Here is a 17869-nt window from a genome sequence, read left to right on the forward strand (position 1 = left end):
TTTTTTTTTTTTTTTCCTGAACCTTTTGAGGGTAAGTTGAAGACACTTACTTACTGGGCATTTACTGCTGAATACTTCAGTGTGTATTTTCTAAGAATAAAGGGATTCTCTTGTTTAACCACAGTAAATTATTAAAACCAGAAAATTTAAAATCAACACAATACTTTAACGTCATTCACAGTCTATATTCTAATTTCACCAGTTATCTTTTATAGCTAATTTTCCCCCATCCGGGATCTAGCTGAGGATCGCACACGGCATTTAATCATCATGTCTCTTTCGTCTCCCTTAATCTAAAAGATTTCCTCAGACTTTGTCTATTTTGAGCTTAACATGTTTAAACAGTATAGGCCAGTTATTTTATAGACTGCCCCTCATTGTTGGAATGTTTGATGTATTCTCATTATGAGATTCAAGTTATGTATTTTTGATACCATAAAAGTGATTTTTGTCTCTTTCTCAGAGTATATCATGTCAGCAATTCTTTTTTAATGAGTATACTTCAATTTAAACTATTTACTATGTGGGAAAACATCCCTCAGAAACCCTTTTCTTTGGTTATGTGTGGAAACAATTTTCACATTCTTCCCTTACTCCACGAATGTAGTGTATGGAAATTTTATGTACATTGAAAAAATAAATGTGGTATATTAATAATGACAGGTGCTATGATGTTTGAGCTGTGAGCAGTAAGCATTTTTCATTTCCTTTTCTAAAAGGGGAAGTCAATTTGAGAGTAGCCGGAGCGGGGCAGCTTATATTGGTGGGATTTGCTCGTTGCTGAAAGGAGGAGGCGTGAATGAAGTAGGTGTGAACATCTGTACAATACCAAGTGGTATGATGGCTGAAAATGTTTTCCTAATAACTCCAGATATTAGGTTGTTATATTAGCAATCAACATAGTTATTAATACTGTAAGTGACCAGAAGACACAATAGGGAAATAGTGGAAGATAATTCTGTTCATATTCTACTTAGAATGATTTCCAGATTAAGCTATTTACAGATTATATAGACAGAATCTTCACCTTCATTGAAAATAGACCCTATTTATTACTTTGAATGATTTCCCAGAGAATTGAGTAATTCCCTGAAGCACTGGGTTGTCACCTTACAACCCAGTTGGATATTTTCTTCTTTCCTCAATATTTGACAAATTTTGGGGGAGGGATAAATAGCGTGAGTTTTTCAAAGGATTCCTTTTACTCCTAATGCACTAAACCTGATGGAAGTGATCTAAAAGAAAATACTTGAATCTTTGGAAGGCTGCATATTGAAACAAATGTCCTCAGTTCTTGTTTCTTTTGGCCAAAGGTCATCACTACTTGCTGTTACTCATTCCATTGGTTTTTGAAGCCACATTCTATTCCATTTGAAGGGAATTTCAGGAGTGCAAGTAGACACATAAAGATGAATAAGTTGCAAATAATTTTTACACATTTATTTTTATTTTGTATAACTAGAAAAATGTTTTAATCATATATAAGAGTTAAGATTTTCAGGAATGTCACTGGTGAAATTTGGACTCAGAATTAGATTTAAGTTACCAAACCCAAAAGTTGACGATTCACTGTCTTCTGGTCTTCCCTGTAAGGCTTAATGAAACATGGGTTTATTTCTTACTACTTCTTCCTAATTGCATGTTCAGCGCTAGCTACAGTATGTTTAGCCTATGCTAAAGAAAATGTTCAGAAATTTCTTGTTTTCAATTATATCGTGACATTTTTCTCTGGCACATCTTAAGTGAAATACAATTTGCATTTACATATATTTTCTTTCTGTTTTTCAGTTTGGGAAAACTGATTTAATGGCAGTTACACTTGCCCAATCATTAGCCCATAATATTGGTATTATCTCAGACAAAAGAAAGCTAGCAAGCGGTAAGTTTTAGTACACGTGTGATTTAGTTGTATTTAAAATACACTAGCTGGAAATATTTTGGAGAATGAGATTCTTTGATTCACATTCTTATACTATAAGAATGGCCAAATAAAGAGCCAGAGCACAAAATATTGTCTTTAAAGGTAATACAAGAGAATATTTACATTATAGATGAAAATTTCTTCATGTATAAGAACCATTTAAAGCCATGTAAGGCCAGATGTGGTGGCTCATGCCCATAATCCCAGCATTTTGAGAGGCCAAGGCAGGATCACTTGAGGCCAGGAGTTTGATAACAGTCTGGGCAACACAGCAAGACCCTGTCTCTACAAAAAAAAAAAAAAACCTAGCCACATGTGGTGGTGTGTACCTGTGGCCTAGCTACTTGGAATACTGAGGCAGGAGGATCCCTTGAGCCCAGGACTTTGAGGCTTCATTGAGCTATGATCGTCCCACTGCACTCCAGCCTGGGTGACAGAGTGAGACCCTGTCACTAAAACCAAAAACAACAACAACAAGCTGGGTGTGGTGGCCTGTAATCCTAGCACTTTGGGAGGCTGAGGCAGGATGATCACTTGAGGCCAGAAGTTTGATTCAACCTGGGCAACATAACAAGACCCCATCTCTACAAAAAATAGAAAAATTAGCCAGGCATGGTGGCTATGCACCTATAGTCGCAGCTACTTGGAAGGCTGAGACAGGAAGACTGCTTGAGCCCTGGAGTTTGAGGTTGCAGTGAGCTATGATGATGCCTCTGAGCTCTAGCCTGGACAACAGAGTGAGACCCTGTCTCAAAAGAAGAAAAACAAAATGAAACAAAACAACAACAAAATCTATGTAATAATAAATTCATCGTTGAATTTAACCTAAAAAGGGGCAAAATAAGCTCAGTTTGGTGATTTTAAATGGTCTAGTAGAGAATCCTGGGCATATAGGTTTCAGGCATACTGTTTTATTGTGGTTTATTTAAAACATTTCTAAGTATGGCCACAGAAGTAGAACTTCCCGGTCAGGATCAGACCTGATAAAAAGCTTAGTAAAATATTCAAAGTTTAGCATCTGGGAAGAATATCTTTTTCCAAGTAAATAAAGTTTACTTCATCATGAATGGTCAAATAACTATCTATTTAGAGTAAAAATTTGTTTATGAACATATTTATTTCATTCTTTTAGTAATATTATAAACATGATTTTTAAAATAATACTTTTGCTATTTATAGAGTACCCATTATATGCCAGATGATTGAATGCCAGTATTAGTACATCTAGGTACTCATTTAATTCTCAAGATAATTCTACAAGATACTTATTTTTAGTCTCATTTTACAGACGAAGTGACTAGATCTTAAAAGGATAATGTCTCTAAGATTATACACATATTCAGTGGCAAGCCCAGGTTTTGAACCCAAATATTTCAGATTCTGAAGCCCTTCTGCTTAACCAAAATACCATACTGCCTTCTGCCAGAAGCCTTGGTGCAGAGGCTTTTAAAAATGGACAAAAAACTTTAATAATTCCCATGAAGGCCTGTGTAACTGGGTTCTTATAATTGTGCCATAAAATTCTTCACTATTTCATTGGTAGTTAGTTGTCTTTCATTTAAGTCATTTTAAGTGGTTTAAATATGGCCATTTGTTAAAATATCAGAAGACTTTTTTTTTCAGTAAAAATTATATAATCTTGATAGGTTCAAAGTATATTTTTGTTATACATTGCATAAAAAACTGCTAGTGTAAGAAGAATTAGAAAGCAGGTATTAGTTTTTAAAAGGTATTTAAGGAACAAGGTAAAGATAGTATTTTGAAAATAGAAACTAATGTGGCTGTGTTCACCTTATAACGAGGCGTGTGTATTCGTGTTCTCTTAGGTGAGTGTAAATGTGAGGACACGTGGTCTGGATGCATAATGGGAGACACTGGGTGAGCCACTTTGTTTGAAAATAAGTCCCTCTTCCTTTCCCTGCTGTGCTGTTGTCTTAGGAATATGACACTCGGTAACTTAGTGCGTGGAACCTCACCGCAGGCATTTATGAGAAAATCAGAAGTAAATATTCTTAATGGCCCTGTGTATAAAATATTTTCACAAAAATAGCCTTTTATTTATGAAAATGGTTGATGTCAATTAGTAGACCTCAGAGATTTTTCTTAGCCTTGAATCTAGCCTAGAAATATAAAAAATGAGGAACAGCTTTGTTTTTGATGGCATACCTACTAATTCTCTTTCCTTTTATCTCCTTCAATTCTAATTAAATGGGTTATAAACAGTAGTGTGCTGGTAAGTTGACTCTCAAAAACAAAAATAAGAAAACAGCCTGGATTTGTGGCTTTCTCAGATTTCCACGGTGTAAATACTCCCACAGTGGCTGATTTCACGCCATTGCTGGTGGCTTCACAATGTGGTATCACTGAAAAAGGCGTTGGGAAGAGCAGTGTACAACCTGCTCTCTTGAGAACAATTTACATTTTCATACCATCCTATCCTTCACACACAGTGAGACATCAATTCTTGTCTTTTTGTTTTGTCTAAATAAATTTTATAATCAATCCTTTTATTCCTAGCTTCTCACTACTGCCCTACTGTAACCTTTGATCATCTTGTGCTGTTGTTATTTCCGTAACATTCCAAATACTCAGGCACCTTGCACGCTCGCTCTCTCTCCCTGAGCCCCACTTCCACCATCATTACAGAAGTATAAAGAATAAAACAGCAAGCACTTATATATAAGTGTTCCAGCTATTTCCTATTATCTAGCTTGTAAAAATTAAAATACTGCCTACCTGGTTAAATCTCCGTTGTGTTCTCCCTTATTGATCCCCAGCCAAGGTAACCACTATCTTCAGTTTGGTTCAAATTCACAGGTCTTTCTTTATATATTTACTATTTATATATTTGTGTGTTGGAGTAAAACACAGTATTGCTTTGCATGATTTCAATTTATTTGAAAGGCATAATCAAGTATATAGTCTTCTGTGGTTTGCTTTTTTTGATCAACATGATGTCTGTGAGATTTATCCCTCTGTTAATATGTAGCTCTTATTCATTAAATGCCATTTGCTTGCTCAGAACTTTTGCGTCTCCACTGTCTAAAGAATAAGGTTCAAATTCCTTACTCCAGTATTTATATGTCCATAACCTTTCTTCATCCCAATTTGCAATCTTGTTTTCCCCTACTATTCTAGTTTACCATAATCGTACATGAGTTTCTACCTTTCTTGGTTTGCTAACCATAATCCTACATAGATTTCCAGTTTCTTAAAAATTTGCTCATTATAATTGTACATAAATTTTCAACTTCTTTTGATTTCCCCAGTATATTCTCTTCATCTGGAATGTCTTTCCCGTTTTCCTCTAACCGTATTTCTAACCATCTGAGATTTTTATAATTTTTAACCCCTGCATTATAATTTTATTCTATAGGTATTAATACTTATGCTTCCTCTCATGAAATACGTGTACATTTTTGAGGCATTACATATTATACTAACTTGATTGTAGACCTCACATCATAATCCTTTCTACACATTTGATTTTCAATAAATGTTTATTGATTGTATTTGAATTTTGAACTCACAGGATATAGTATAACAAGGAAAATAAGTGATAGAGGAAATGTATATGCAAATATGTATTTAAAATATTTTTCAAAATATCCTTGGACTTTCTCTTCAGTAATAAGAGAAAATAATAAACGTTCTTGTTCTATACTTATAATTTTCCAATAATTACTAAATTTCTTTTGATAGCTATTTACTATATTTGATTATTCTGATTATTACATTTTTTATAGACAATCTTCATAGCACTAAGCATAATATATAGAGAAATCAGATGGCTACCCTTACATAGGTATAGCTGTGTCCATTGGAACTCTTCCTACATTAAATAGATGCATGTGAGAGAAAGGCACTTTATATAAAACATTTTTTGATATAACATTTTTTGATCTATGCCAAATATCACCTAATAGAACTAATTATGGACATATGTTTCCATGGGTACATTCCTTCCCATTTCTGTTTTCTGAAGTTCTCTCTACTGCCAAATGTTGGAAAGCGTGGTTGAAATTAATGCCTTCAGTCCTATTTAAAGATACAAAAACTAAGATTTTTTAACTGAATACAATAGATGTGCTACTCCACAAAGCAGAAGTTGTGGGGGCTGAAGCAGGAGAGAGACATGATAAGGGCTATGTTAAGGTAGAGGAATAAGGCTTATTTGATACAGTTAAGAACACAACTGTGTGTAGAAGTTGCAGGAAATCAGATGTGGCAAAATAAAGGAAAGAGCAATCCACAAATTTCAATTGTTTATATACAAAAAGAGCTTACCAGTGGGGGAGTGAGTTTACTGTCACTGCCAAGTGTTGGAGTGCAGGCTGAGTTCCTTCCACCTGTGTTGTGAGCAGGAGGCTGGGCGAGGCTGTGACCCCTGAGGGTGCCGGTGGTGGTGGTGGTGATGGTGGGGGTGCCTTTGTAGGAGGTCAGAGGAGACTTTGACTCCTAAGGGTTCTACACTAAGAGTTAGTGACTTTTTACTTTGGCAGCAGGGAACCATCTCAGATTTTGACCAGTAATAAAAAGGGAACTTGAAGAAAGCCCAGTTGAAATTCAATAACTCCGGCGGAGATATGTAGGATGGATTAGAGGGGAAGGTGATTAAGACATTGGGTGGGATGTAGGTACTGGAAAGAAAAACAGAAGTAATATATGTAAGAAACTTTTCAAATAAAGTTTATTTCCTGTTTAGGAAAAGGAAGTGAAGGAAGTAAAGTAGTTTAGGCAACTTAAACCCACATTAGCTTTACAAGGAGAGTTTGACATGAAGTGCTTCAAAAATGAGTTTAGGATAAATCATCATCATAAATTCCAGTAACTGATTCAGGAAGTATTAACTACTGTGTGAGAAAGAAGTGGGAATATAGATTGATACAGTCTTTGCAGGCTAGTGGGAGAGACTTTATAACAACTATTCATTATTATTTTCATTGTTTTTTCCATTTTATCAAAGTTCAATGTAAAACAATTTTTGAAAGATATAGAAAAAATTTTTATTGCTTCTTTTCTGCCATGATAGGTAGGTAGTATATAATACCGCTGTATTTATGCCAGTATTTTTTCTCTTTCCATTTTATTATTGTTTTACAAAATTTGGTTCCCATTGAATATTTATTCATTTTTTTACTTAACACTATATATAGTCAGCATTTTAGAGTCTATTCTTCGACACTATGATTATTAATAATTACATGGTATTATTAATAGTTAACAGTTCTCTCACTACTGAACATTTAGGTTATTTTCTTATTATTGCTATTATAAAATTATGCTATCCTAATTATTTTTGTTTATACATTTTTGTGCACATAGCTAATTATTTCCTCAAGAAAAATTTCTACAAGTAGAAGCACTAGATCTAAGAGTGTGCTCACGTTGAAGGTTCTTAATGCATATCGCCAAATTGTTCTCTAACCAAGTTCCTTTTTTCTTTTGACCTTTTATGACTTTTTTGGCATACATTTTTTTTTTTAATAATCTCAAACTTGAAGAAAAGTTGCAAGGTTAATAGCAAAGAATCTTTTGTCCCATGAATCATAAATTGCTAACTTGGTGCCCTATCATTCCTAAACACTTTAGTGTGCATTTTCTAGAAACAAGTATATCCTTCTACATAACCACCATAGAAACAGTAAAATCATCTGATTCTTAGCCTTCATTTGAGATTGTCCCTGTGTTTCAATAATGTCATTTATAGCAAAAGGTTCAAATCAGGCATCACATTTCATTTTTATGTTTCTTTAGCCTCCTTCAGTCTAAACAGTTCCTCAGTCTTTCTATGACTTTCACGACCTAACACATTTATAGATTATAGGTCAGTTATTTCATAGAATGCTCTGCAGTTTGGATTCTAGCCCAGTTTTAATATTTAGGAATGACCCATTATGAAATAAATTTTTCCTGACTCTCCTTGATTAAAAAATTACAGGTACTATACATGTGTGTTTCCTCTGAATGCATATGCAAATAATGAACATCCCATAGTCACTATTAGTCACCAAATCAAGAATTTAGAAACACACTGATTGAATAAAACTCATATGGATTGAATATAAATGTTGTACATGAGTAGAATTCTTTCATTTTAAAGAATAATATACAATTTTAACAAAGTTCAATTTTAAGACTAATCCACAAACAAGGGAGACAAGTTTTACCCAGCTATTGATTTTCTTGTCTTATAGCTATTATCTTCCTAAAAAGTTCACTCAGTGTAATATTGAAGAGTATCATGACTTCCTGAATAGTGGAGGTGGCGCCTGCCTTTTCAACAAACCTTCTAAGGTAATAAGTGTGATCAAGAGTAATTAATTATCAAATTTCAAGCCATTGAATCTTAGAGAACTTTTCAACTTGGCCTATATGTATCTAAATAAGCTAAATATCTGCATTTTCAAAGTCAGCTTTAATGTTAGGCATTTGGGGCTGTTTTGATGGGGGTAGACAACAAGTAGAAATAACAGTGTTTCTGTCCAAAAAGTTTCCATTTTTTATTTTTTTTTTAATATGGCAAAATGGTGGGTCTGAGTGAGCATACAAAAATGGTTTTATTTTACCTTTCTTTTTTATTTTCTTGATGCTTTTTTTCCCTTTCGATACCTCATCACAACTCATATAGGGAGAAAGGGGTCATATCTCCCTTCATCACTCCCTTCCCCTGCCTTTCAGAATGAGCAGTGTGATTAAAATTATAGAAGCTTCTCACTTTGAAAAGCAAGCCTTCTTAAAGCAGAAAAGGAGAAAATCTTTCTGTACTTGGACTTTGTCAGAGGCTTTTTACAACTTGCAGAGCATCCTCTGGTTACCGACTAGAAAGCAGGTCTTCCTCCTGCATTTCGAAGCCTTTGCATGTTAAAGAATGCTTTGTCCATGTTAGTTATGTGAACTATGAAATGCTTCTGTGCACCACAGTGATATGTGGCATTGCCTTTGTAATTTTACCTGGTTTCATTCTCTGTTCACTCCAGTGAAATTCAGGAAATGGATCATATTGCATTGAAAAGCAAATTGACAATTTTAAATCTCCGCAAAAGCTTTGGAAGAGGTATTTGAACTAAATCACTGCTGCCATAATAACAATACAAGTCTTTTTACCAAAATAATTGATTATTCTAAACCCAAAGTAAGAGAATAAATTTGTATTTCATCTGGATAAGTTTCCATTCTGGCTTTTTTCATTTGCTATTATATTTTCAACTGAAAATCAAATACAGAGAACAATTAACTCTTTTGTATGAGAGGAGAGAATATTTGAAATCTGGTGGAGGTTTTTTATTTGTTTATTTCATTTTTTTCCCCCCCTCTAGTTAGTTATGAGACAGAAAGAGGGAGAGAGTGTGTGTGTGTATGTGTGTCTATTTACAGGTATTTGTACACTTCCAGTCTATAATATGTCAACTTTGATTAACTTTCGAGTGAATATTATATATCTGGCACATAGCAATTATTTACTGTTTACTAATTTTGCCAATCACCATAGAATAAAGTATACTCAAAAGATAAAATTGATGGAGAGTTAAAAAATAAAACAGACCTAAAATGTGCTCTTGGACAGGCCAAAAATAGCTTTGATCTCTGGGACAAATTATTGTTGCTGCTCTCTGCAAAGCTATGTTAATAGGAGGAGCTATATTTTATATTAAATAGATCAATGGATATATTAGTTTTTGTGGTGCTTTCCTCATTGTCTATGAAGTAACTTTCTGTTTCAAAAGGAGATATAGTTAATAAAGGGCTTTTCACAGATGATTAAACTTGATCCTCACAACAATTTTTTGATGTGGACGGATAGCTAATATTATTATTCCTGTTTTAGATATTAAAATCTCTGGGATAATAAGTAGTTTTCCCAAGATAAATAGTTGAGCCAAGATTTTAATCTAGACATTCTGACTCCAAATCTCTTTCCTACTGTTTGAAATGAAATTTTAGGAGTCAATCTGGCTTGGTTTTGGGCAATAGCTAGATCATCTTTTATTTGGTGACATTTACCAGACCCTACCTGGTATGTATATTATATATTTATATAAATATGTATGTGAAGCTATATACTATGTATATTAAATACAAAATGGAAACAGATGTAGACACTTTTCTTCTGAAGTTCTAGGTTCTAAAGTCATGCTTTCTAGTTTAGGAAAATAAAAATATATTTTGGAGTGACTAGCCGGTATGACAAGTGTGTATAGGTGTGGCACTTACGGCCTCCCACAGTCTTTGATACTGATTTTTCGATATTTTATTTCCCTTTTTGTTTTTCTTTCCACAGCTTCTTGATCCTCCTGAGTGTGGCAATGGCTTCATTGAAACTGGAGAGGAGTGTGACTGTGGGACCCCTGCTGTAAGTGTCTGGTCGTTTGATGATGGTTTTTAGGTAATTCAGGGTCACTCCATTTCCACACACTGAGACAGAGTGTCATGCTGGAAATTTTATAGGATTATGGAAGAAAGATTATTATTGTGAATTTGTGTATTTATTTAAGAAAATATGCTGGTACTTTCAGGAAAATGACACCATTTACTGCTGTTTTGCAAATGTTTATATTCCTTAGGAATGTGTCCTTGAAGGAGCGGAGTGTTGTAAGAAATGCACCTTGACTCAAGACTCTCAATGCAGCGATGGTCTTTGCTGTAAAAAATGCAAGGTAAATAAATGTTGATTAATGACCATTTGACAGAAAAAAGGACATATCAGATTAAATCGTTAAGCCTAATAATAAAAATAGTATCTAACACATGTTAAAAGACTAAGTGCCAGGTACTTTATAGGATCCTCACTCAAGCTTGTGAAGTATAGTTGCTATTATTATTTCCATCTAACGGATGAGAACACTGAGGCTCGTAGTGGTTAAGTAGTTTGCCCAAGGTCTTACACCAGGTGAGTCAGGAAGCTAGGGCCTGAACCCTGTGAATCCTGGGAGGCTGTCCTCTCCATATTACCTCCCTGAGGAGCTTGCAAGTTAAATGAAACCAGGTGTTATTAATCTTTGATATTTAATTCTCTTGGTAAAGCCAAGCGGATATTCAATAGATCCTTTTCTTCTTGCTCAGCTTAATATATCTCTTGCATTAGCTGTTAAAGGATCAAGAGAATACTTTTAGACATGATAATACCTTGATTACATGATTGTGCATGAAAATTTTAGAATGCATCTTTACACACTTTATCTGTTTTCATTCTCCCAACCAGCATCCTCATAACCTGTCCCCAAATATTTAAGACTTCACATCAAGACTAATAATTATTTGGGAATTACCTTCCCTAAAGAAATCCAATTCTTTTTTTCTCTTCTCATATAAAATCTGGTATAATATTCTACGTTATTTCTAAGGCTTAATATCTGTCTCTTCCTCCAGTCCATACATTCCATGGAGCAGAGCTAGGTACCTACACAGTAATTGGTATGGGTTCTCAGTAAATATTTGTTGAATGAATGAATAAGTATGTATGGCACTCTCTTAATGATGATTTTCTGATTGAGTAACTTTAGTCTAATGAGTTAAAGGAGGGTTGGGTAGGAAACTATCATAGTAAAAGTACCGTGTGCCAGAGATTATGCTAATTTATATCATCTTACATCTGAATTTATATCATCTTACATCTGAATTTCTCAATCCTGGCACTGTTGACATTTTTGGCTGAATATTTCTTTGTTGTGAGGGTGTCTTGTGCATTGTAGAATATTTGCAGCATTCCTGGATTTTACCTATTAGATACTAGCAGCACCCTGCCTAGTCGTGACAACCAAAATGTCTCCAGACATTGCCAAATGTCCCATTAGGGGCAAAATCACCCTTGGTTGAGACTACTGTCTTAACCGTTCCCATAAGCGCACTTTTGAATGGACATTATTATCCTAATTTTTACAATTAAGCAATATCCCAGTCTCAAGGAAGTGAAATAACCTGTGCAAGCTCACTCCGCTTATGACGAATAGATGTGCAATTATACCCCAGATCTGCTGGCAGCCATTTCTGTTGTTTCCATTCTACCACTGTGTCTCCTGGCAGCTTTTAAGACAAGCAGACACTGGCAGAAATCTCTGAAAGCACTTTCTAAAAGGGAAGATTAAACTAAATGTGAAATAGACATTTTTTCATTTTGGCTACCACAACTGTTTATTCTGTCAGCTTCTCCCACTGCCACATCAAGGGATGGTGAATCATTTGTCTTAGTCCCCGATGTTTTAAGTCTGCCCATCTATAAAATGCATTGAATGACACCTTTTTTCCTTTTATTTATAGAATGAGACTCCCTGAGATATAATCATTTCAAGGAACAAATATAAAATAATACAACTAAAATACATAAAATAAAATGGCATGATTAACTGCTATCCTATAAAATAAGTTACAACTGTCCCAGTCAAGTAAGATCTTTTTTGCCACGTTCTCTACCACGCATCCCCAAATCTCACTACCACCCTGGACTCCTAGGAGAGCCAGCATCAGGACAGTGAATGGAGGGGAGGGAATAGAAGAACAAGATTAGAACTCATGTGTATCTCTATTTTTTTCTACATATATTTATTATAATATGTCTATAAGCCAGGGGTTGGCAAACTTTTTCTGTAAAGGGCCAGTTTAGGTTTTGTGGATCATAAAGTCTCTGTCACACTCAGCTCTGCCTTTGAAAGCAGCCATTAAAAATACAGAAACAAATGTGCACGGCTGTGTTCCAATAAAACTTTATTTATAAAAATAGGCAGCCAGCCAGATTTGGCCATCAGGCTGTAATTTATCATGCCTGTTGTAAAATAGTACCTGTTTATTTGTTTATTTTTCTCCTCCCATTATAATGTAAATTCCACTAGGGCCAGGATTTTGATCTATTTATGTACTGTTGTATCCCAGCACTTGGAGCAAGTCCTCCCTCATTATGTTTTCTTTCAGTAGTTTCCTGTACATTCTTGAACATTTATGCTCTCCTCTAAACTCTACCCCAAATCCGCTCATATTTCTACCCTAGATGTTCTAAAATTGTGGCTTGCCCCAATCCCAAGGAAGAAGAGAATGAGAACACATAAAATTAAATGGTCTTGCTTATTTTCTTATTTTTATGGTTAATTTACCCCCATTAAGATGCAAGTTCCTTGTGACAAGGTTCTTGTCTTGTTCTCCATTGTTTTCCCAGTGGCTAGAACAGTGCTTGGCACAATGTCAGTGCTTTGTAAGTTCTTGATATATGGGCGAATGAACACAGATTTTGTTCAGATATCCTAAAAAAAAAAAAAAAAAAAAGTCCATTGAAATCCTTATTGGAGTTGGCAGTGAGCTGTGCATGTTCTAGGAACAGCAGGAAACTCAAATGACTGGAGGCTTCTGAGCAGGGAGAGAAGATGAAGTTTATACAGAAAACCGAGGAAACTGAATAATATGTACATTTGTGTGAGCAGAAACACAAACATAGAAGGGTCCAGCTCCAAATGTTGGAGAGGGAGGGGGAAGTACAATAACTATGAATCTCTGTTCCGTATTGTTATGAGCACTCTTGCAATTTATAAATCTAATGAGATTAAAAATGAATTTGTACAACTCCCACATTTAGAAGTATTTGAGGTAGTTGAAAAAAGAAAAAATAAAAACCCTCCTATACAGCATAAATAATAGAAACATTAGAAAAGAATAAAAGACCAAGATTTAAGTCTATCTGAAAATGAGGCAGAAGAAAGGAAGGGAAAGCATGGGAGAAAATAGCTTTGCCAGAAAATCTAACTTTTTTTGTATGTGATTCAGCCCAAAATGTAACTTTCAAATTCTTGGCAGATAAGGCAAAAAATGAGTAATAATGTGATAAAGGTGTCAGTAAAAATGAAGAGAAACTGTAAATCCGAAAGCTACTTGCAAGGAAGCATTACCATTGGTAGAACTTGGACTAGTTTGTCCTTCTTGTGGAGATGCACCATCAAGCTCTAGCTGATTTTGCAGGATGCCCTAAGGCTTGTGTGTGATGACTAGGGAATGTACTTCATGAACAAGAAACTCTCTCTTACAATTATTAAAATAACATTTATTCAGTAACCGTGGTTTTCGCAGACTACCATCTTAAAATAGTTTTTAAGGTATTTATAGCCAAACAATTTTCATTTTGGTTTTTTTAGATGATATTGTAAGGGTTTTTTCCCCCTGTTTTGCAGTTTTAAACATTGATTTTTTTCATTTTAGTTTCAGCCTATGGGCACTGTGTGCCGAGAAGCAGTAAATGATTGTGATATTCGTGAAACATGTTCAGGAAATTCAAGCCAGGTAATTTATAAAATAATTACTCTCAATCCCGTGGGAAAAACTAGGGGGGATAGTGCACTAACGATAGTGCACTGACTGCCAGGAGCCATGTAAATGGACAAACTACTCATGTCTCTCTTTCACATCACTTCTCTCTTTTTATTTTTTAAGAATTTAAGTTTCAATAATCAGCATCCTTTTGTCTTAATGTTGAACCAACCTAAGACTGCATGCATGCCTTTAACTATTTTGTTTTTAGGTGGAGAGTATAACGTGTTTTTCTTTTCATCTGCTTAGTGAAGGAAGAAACACAGACTCCTTCTCTTCAGCTGGTTGAAGAGAGGGGAACCTTTTCTCTTTCTTGACGCTTGCTTGCACCACCTTAGCTGTTAATGGCTCCTGTTGAATTTAACAGCATTTAGTTGTAGGTAGAAAAGCTAGGGAAATTGGATAAACTTTGGTTAGTGTTGATAGATTTCTAAAGGATCAGTGTACATACAGGCAGTCCTCACTTTGCATGGTAATGATAAACTATAAAAATGACCATGCAACCTAAAAGCATGCAAAGGGGTCTTAATAATCAAAGAAAAATATTGCAGTTGTTCTGTATCTTCAAAAAAATGCTGTCAAACTATTAAAAGCTCTCTTACTGTTAGTTTTAAATGCATAGGAAAAGCATAAACTAATATTTATTTAGCATACTATAAATTAAAACCAAAACATTGAGAATTGAAATATTTTATTTTTTGTAAAAAACTTATCAGTAGTTTGAACTGTGCTTGCCTTCTTGTTGTAAACCTTATGATACAGAGCAAACATCTTTTCTATGCCTTGTTGAATTGTTACACTCCTTTCTAAGTTTGGGTCAGCTTTCAACATTTTTTATCCTCTGTGCTTTCAAAGTCATTCAGTATCTCTGAGAGATGTGAAGATGTGAATGTGAAATTTCTTGCCGGCATCCCCTCCTCTGGGACATCTTCACTTATATTATATCACAACTACTTGATTCATTTTTGTCAATAAGTCTGCTTCACTAAGTTCCTCTGTCTGCATATGTAGAGTCTCTTGAACAACAGTGTCAGCGTTCCCACAGCCAGCTATGTTTTCTATAACTCCGTTTATGTCCAAATCGAATTTCACTTCTGGTGTCATCATTTTTCATTTCTTTGCTGCACTTCCATCTATGTTGGCCAGTTCCCTCTTCTGCTTATCCATTTTTGTAGAATGTCACATGGTGTCACTGGAAGACAAAAAGGCAACACAGCTGCAGTTTGCTGTCTGTGTGTGAATTGGATAAACAAATGGGCAGTGACCACTCACTGACTTTGAAAGAAGTGACAAGATGTGTCATTGACCATGACGGGCATCTGTTGTTTGCCTAGGGATCAGTTGACCGAAGAGCTAGTAGCAAAGCTGTGCTTTATGCAGTTACTCTCAGTTAATAACTGTGGTAACTGAAATTGGAACTGTGTTGTTGGGGGACTGATGATTTTTTAACAAAACCGTGGAAACTGAAATTCATGCATACCAGAAAAGGGTGCAAAGTGAGGACTGCCTACATATTTTTTTCTTCAGGGAAGAGGGATTCAACAGTGGTATACCTCCATCGACCATTAAAAATGCTTTATTTTGAAATTTAGTCATCCTAAGAGGTTAAAGATCTTTCTTGTTAAAATATTTTTCCTTTCTTGTTATCTAAGTGGCTTTGTTTTCTAAGCAAACACCTAGTGATGATGAGGATTCAATGAATGACTACCTCTAAGGCTTCTAGGCAGAAAGTGTTGAGAGCAACTTCTTTGGAATGTGATTATAAATAAGCAGGAATTTTAAAACAGTTCTGAATCCAAAGATGATGTGTGTGCACATCTACTAATACTCTTATTGCATTAGTTATAGCAGCATAAATTATTAATAGAGATTAAAGTGATTGTTTAGTACATTGTTAGCTCAATGCATTGTGTGACAGCCATTTAAAATGGTACTACAAAAAATTATGAGGAATTTGAATGCTGACAATAAAAGGAAGAAGCAGAATATAAAATATTATCTATAATTTGATCATACTTGTGTTCAAAAATACCAATTTTTACAGAAAAATGTGGAGAGAAAAATACCAAAATATAAAAAATAGCTGCTTTTGGATGGTGGGAATATGAATGACTTCTGTCTTTCATTTTTTTTCTATTTTTCACAGTTCCCAACTTTTCTCAAATGACTATATAATTACCATAATGATAGAAAAAGATGTGTAATAAATTTGCAAATTACTGTCTGTTTAGAAACAAGAATGCTTTGTAACTTTCTGTAATTGCTGCAAGGGAAAAAATGGGGTTATAAAGCATGTCCTTTTCTAACATTCTCAAAGTAGACTTTTGCTTGAGCATCATTATTTTAAGCATAAGGGCTGTGTTGCTTTTTATGGCAAAAGAGAGAAAACTAGTTATTGTCCACCTCTGTGGACATACTCTCTGCTTTAGTTTTGTGCTCTTTTCCTTGCTCCAAAGAATGGTGTATCTGTATGAAACAAGATGCTCTTAATTGAACCATTAGCTGAGTCTATTGCAGTCAGTTCTTTTTATTTGCTGCTATGTAATCAACTGTTTTTGCCTCATTTTTAGGTAAAAGTGCACCAATTGTTGTAGTTCCTCTTGCTTTCTCTTGATCTTTGTTTTTGTTTTTAAATTGTTTAAGGGACTAGCCATACTACCAGAAGTGATCTTAAAAACGAAAGCATGGAAGGGATTAGCTCAGCCTGATATTTCGCTCTGTGTTTGGTTCATAGTTTGTTCTCTTTCCCTAGTGTGCCCCTAATATTCATAAAATGGATGGATATGCATGTGATGGTGTTCAGGTAGGTCACTTCATTTTTACCTAAATTTTTCATGTGTACTAGCATGAAAGAAATACTGAAATTTTACCAAAATAGGAAGGTCACTTTAAATGTTCTGTAATCAGTTCTGCAGATTAAAGGCCTTTGTAATATTGGTCTATTATTTTACCCAATCATATTTCTTTTTCAGTTATCTGACATAAGCAGACATTGCATCGATAATGGGTATTTGGTTTTCCATTTTAGGGAATTTGCTTTGGAGGAAGATGTAAAACCAGGGATAGACAGTGCAAATACATCTGGGGGCAAAGTAAGTAAATAGTGTGGCTTGATCATTTTTAAAATGTGATATCAGCCAGACTTATCATGGACATGTATACTAGACATAAATGTTCTTTTTTATATAATACATTCTCGAAACCAGCACAGAAGTAAATTTTTGACTACTTCATGACTGATGGGGGAACGGTTCTTGAAGCCACTACAGGTCTCAGAAGGGACGTGTTTCTGGAAATTAGAGTAATTCACCTCCTTTGAGAAGATAAAACCCCACATACCTTGGCTAGTAGATGGTACCTGTGGGCAAATCAGAAGGTGCCTTTGCTGCGAGGCAGGTGAAGCCCATGCCGGGCGCACAGCTTGGAGAATAGACAAACCTAGATTTCAGTTTCACAGATACTCTCCTCAGCTGAGTGCCCTTAAGCAAAACCTGTACAGCCATATGGGATGGACATGGACCCTGGATAGGGCATCCTTGACTTAGAACTGTAGAATTTTAGTTAGAGTTGTTTTTTCCTCCTCAGCTATCTTTCTTAAATTCTAGCTGGCTTTCCTAGTTACAGGTGACCTTCTGCTGAGGTTGCTTTCTTCAGAAAGAAATT

General features: G+C 35.0%; 1 protein-coding gene across 1 annotated transcript in view; it reads left to right on the forward strand.

The window, feature by feature from the left end:
* Positions 1–17869, forward strand: part of ADAM22 (ADAM metallopeptidase domain 22) — a 241994-nt gene that overhangs the window by 178090 nt on the left and 46035 nt on the right. The window contains exons 9-17 of the mRNA XM_012643499.1: positions 720–804; positions 1789–1879; positions 3748–3799; positions 8119–8218; positions 10203–10274; positions 10486–10578; positions 14099–14179; positions 16959–17009; positions 17235–17298. Of these exons, the coding sequence (XP_012498953.1) occupies positions 720–804; positions 1789–1879; positions 3748–3799; positions 8119–8218; positions 10203–10274; positions 10486–10578; positions 14099–14179; positions 16959–17009; positions 17235–17298 (689 nt within the window). The remainder of the gene's footprint in view (positions 1–719; positions 805–1788; positions 1880–3747; positions 3800–8118; positions 8219–10202; positions 10275–10485; positions 10579–14098; positions 14180–16958; positions 17010–17234; positions 17299–17869) is intronic.

This window comes from Propithecus coquereli, unplaced genomic scaffold, assembly GCF_000956105.1.
Source record: "Propithecus coquereli isolate 6110/MARCELLA unplaced genomic scaffold, Pcoq_1.0 Scaffold199, whole genome shotgun sequence".
Taxonomy (NCBI): domain Eukaryota; kingdom Metazoa; phylum Chordata; class Mammalia; order Primates; family Indriidae; genus Propithecus; species Propithecus coquereli.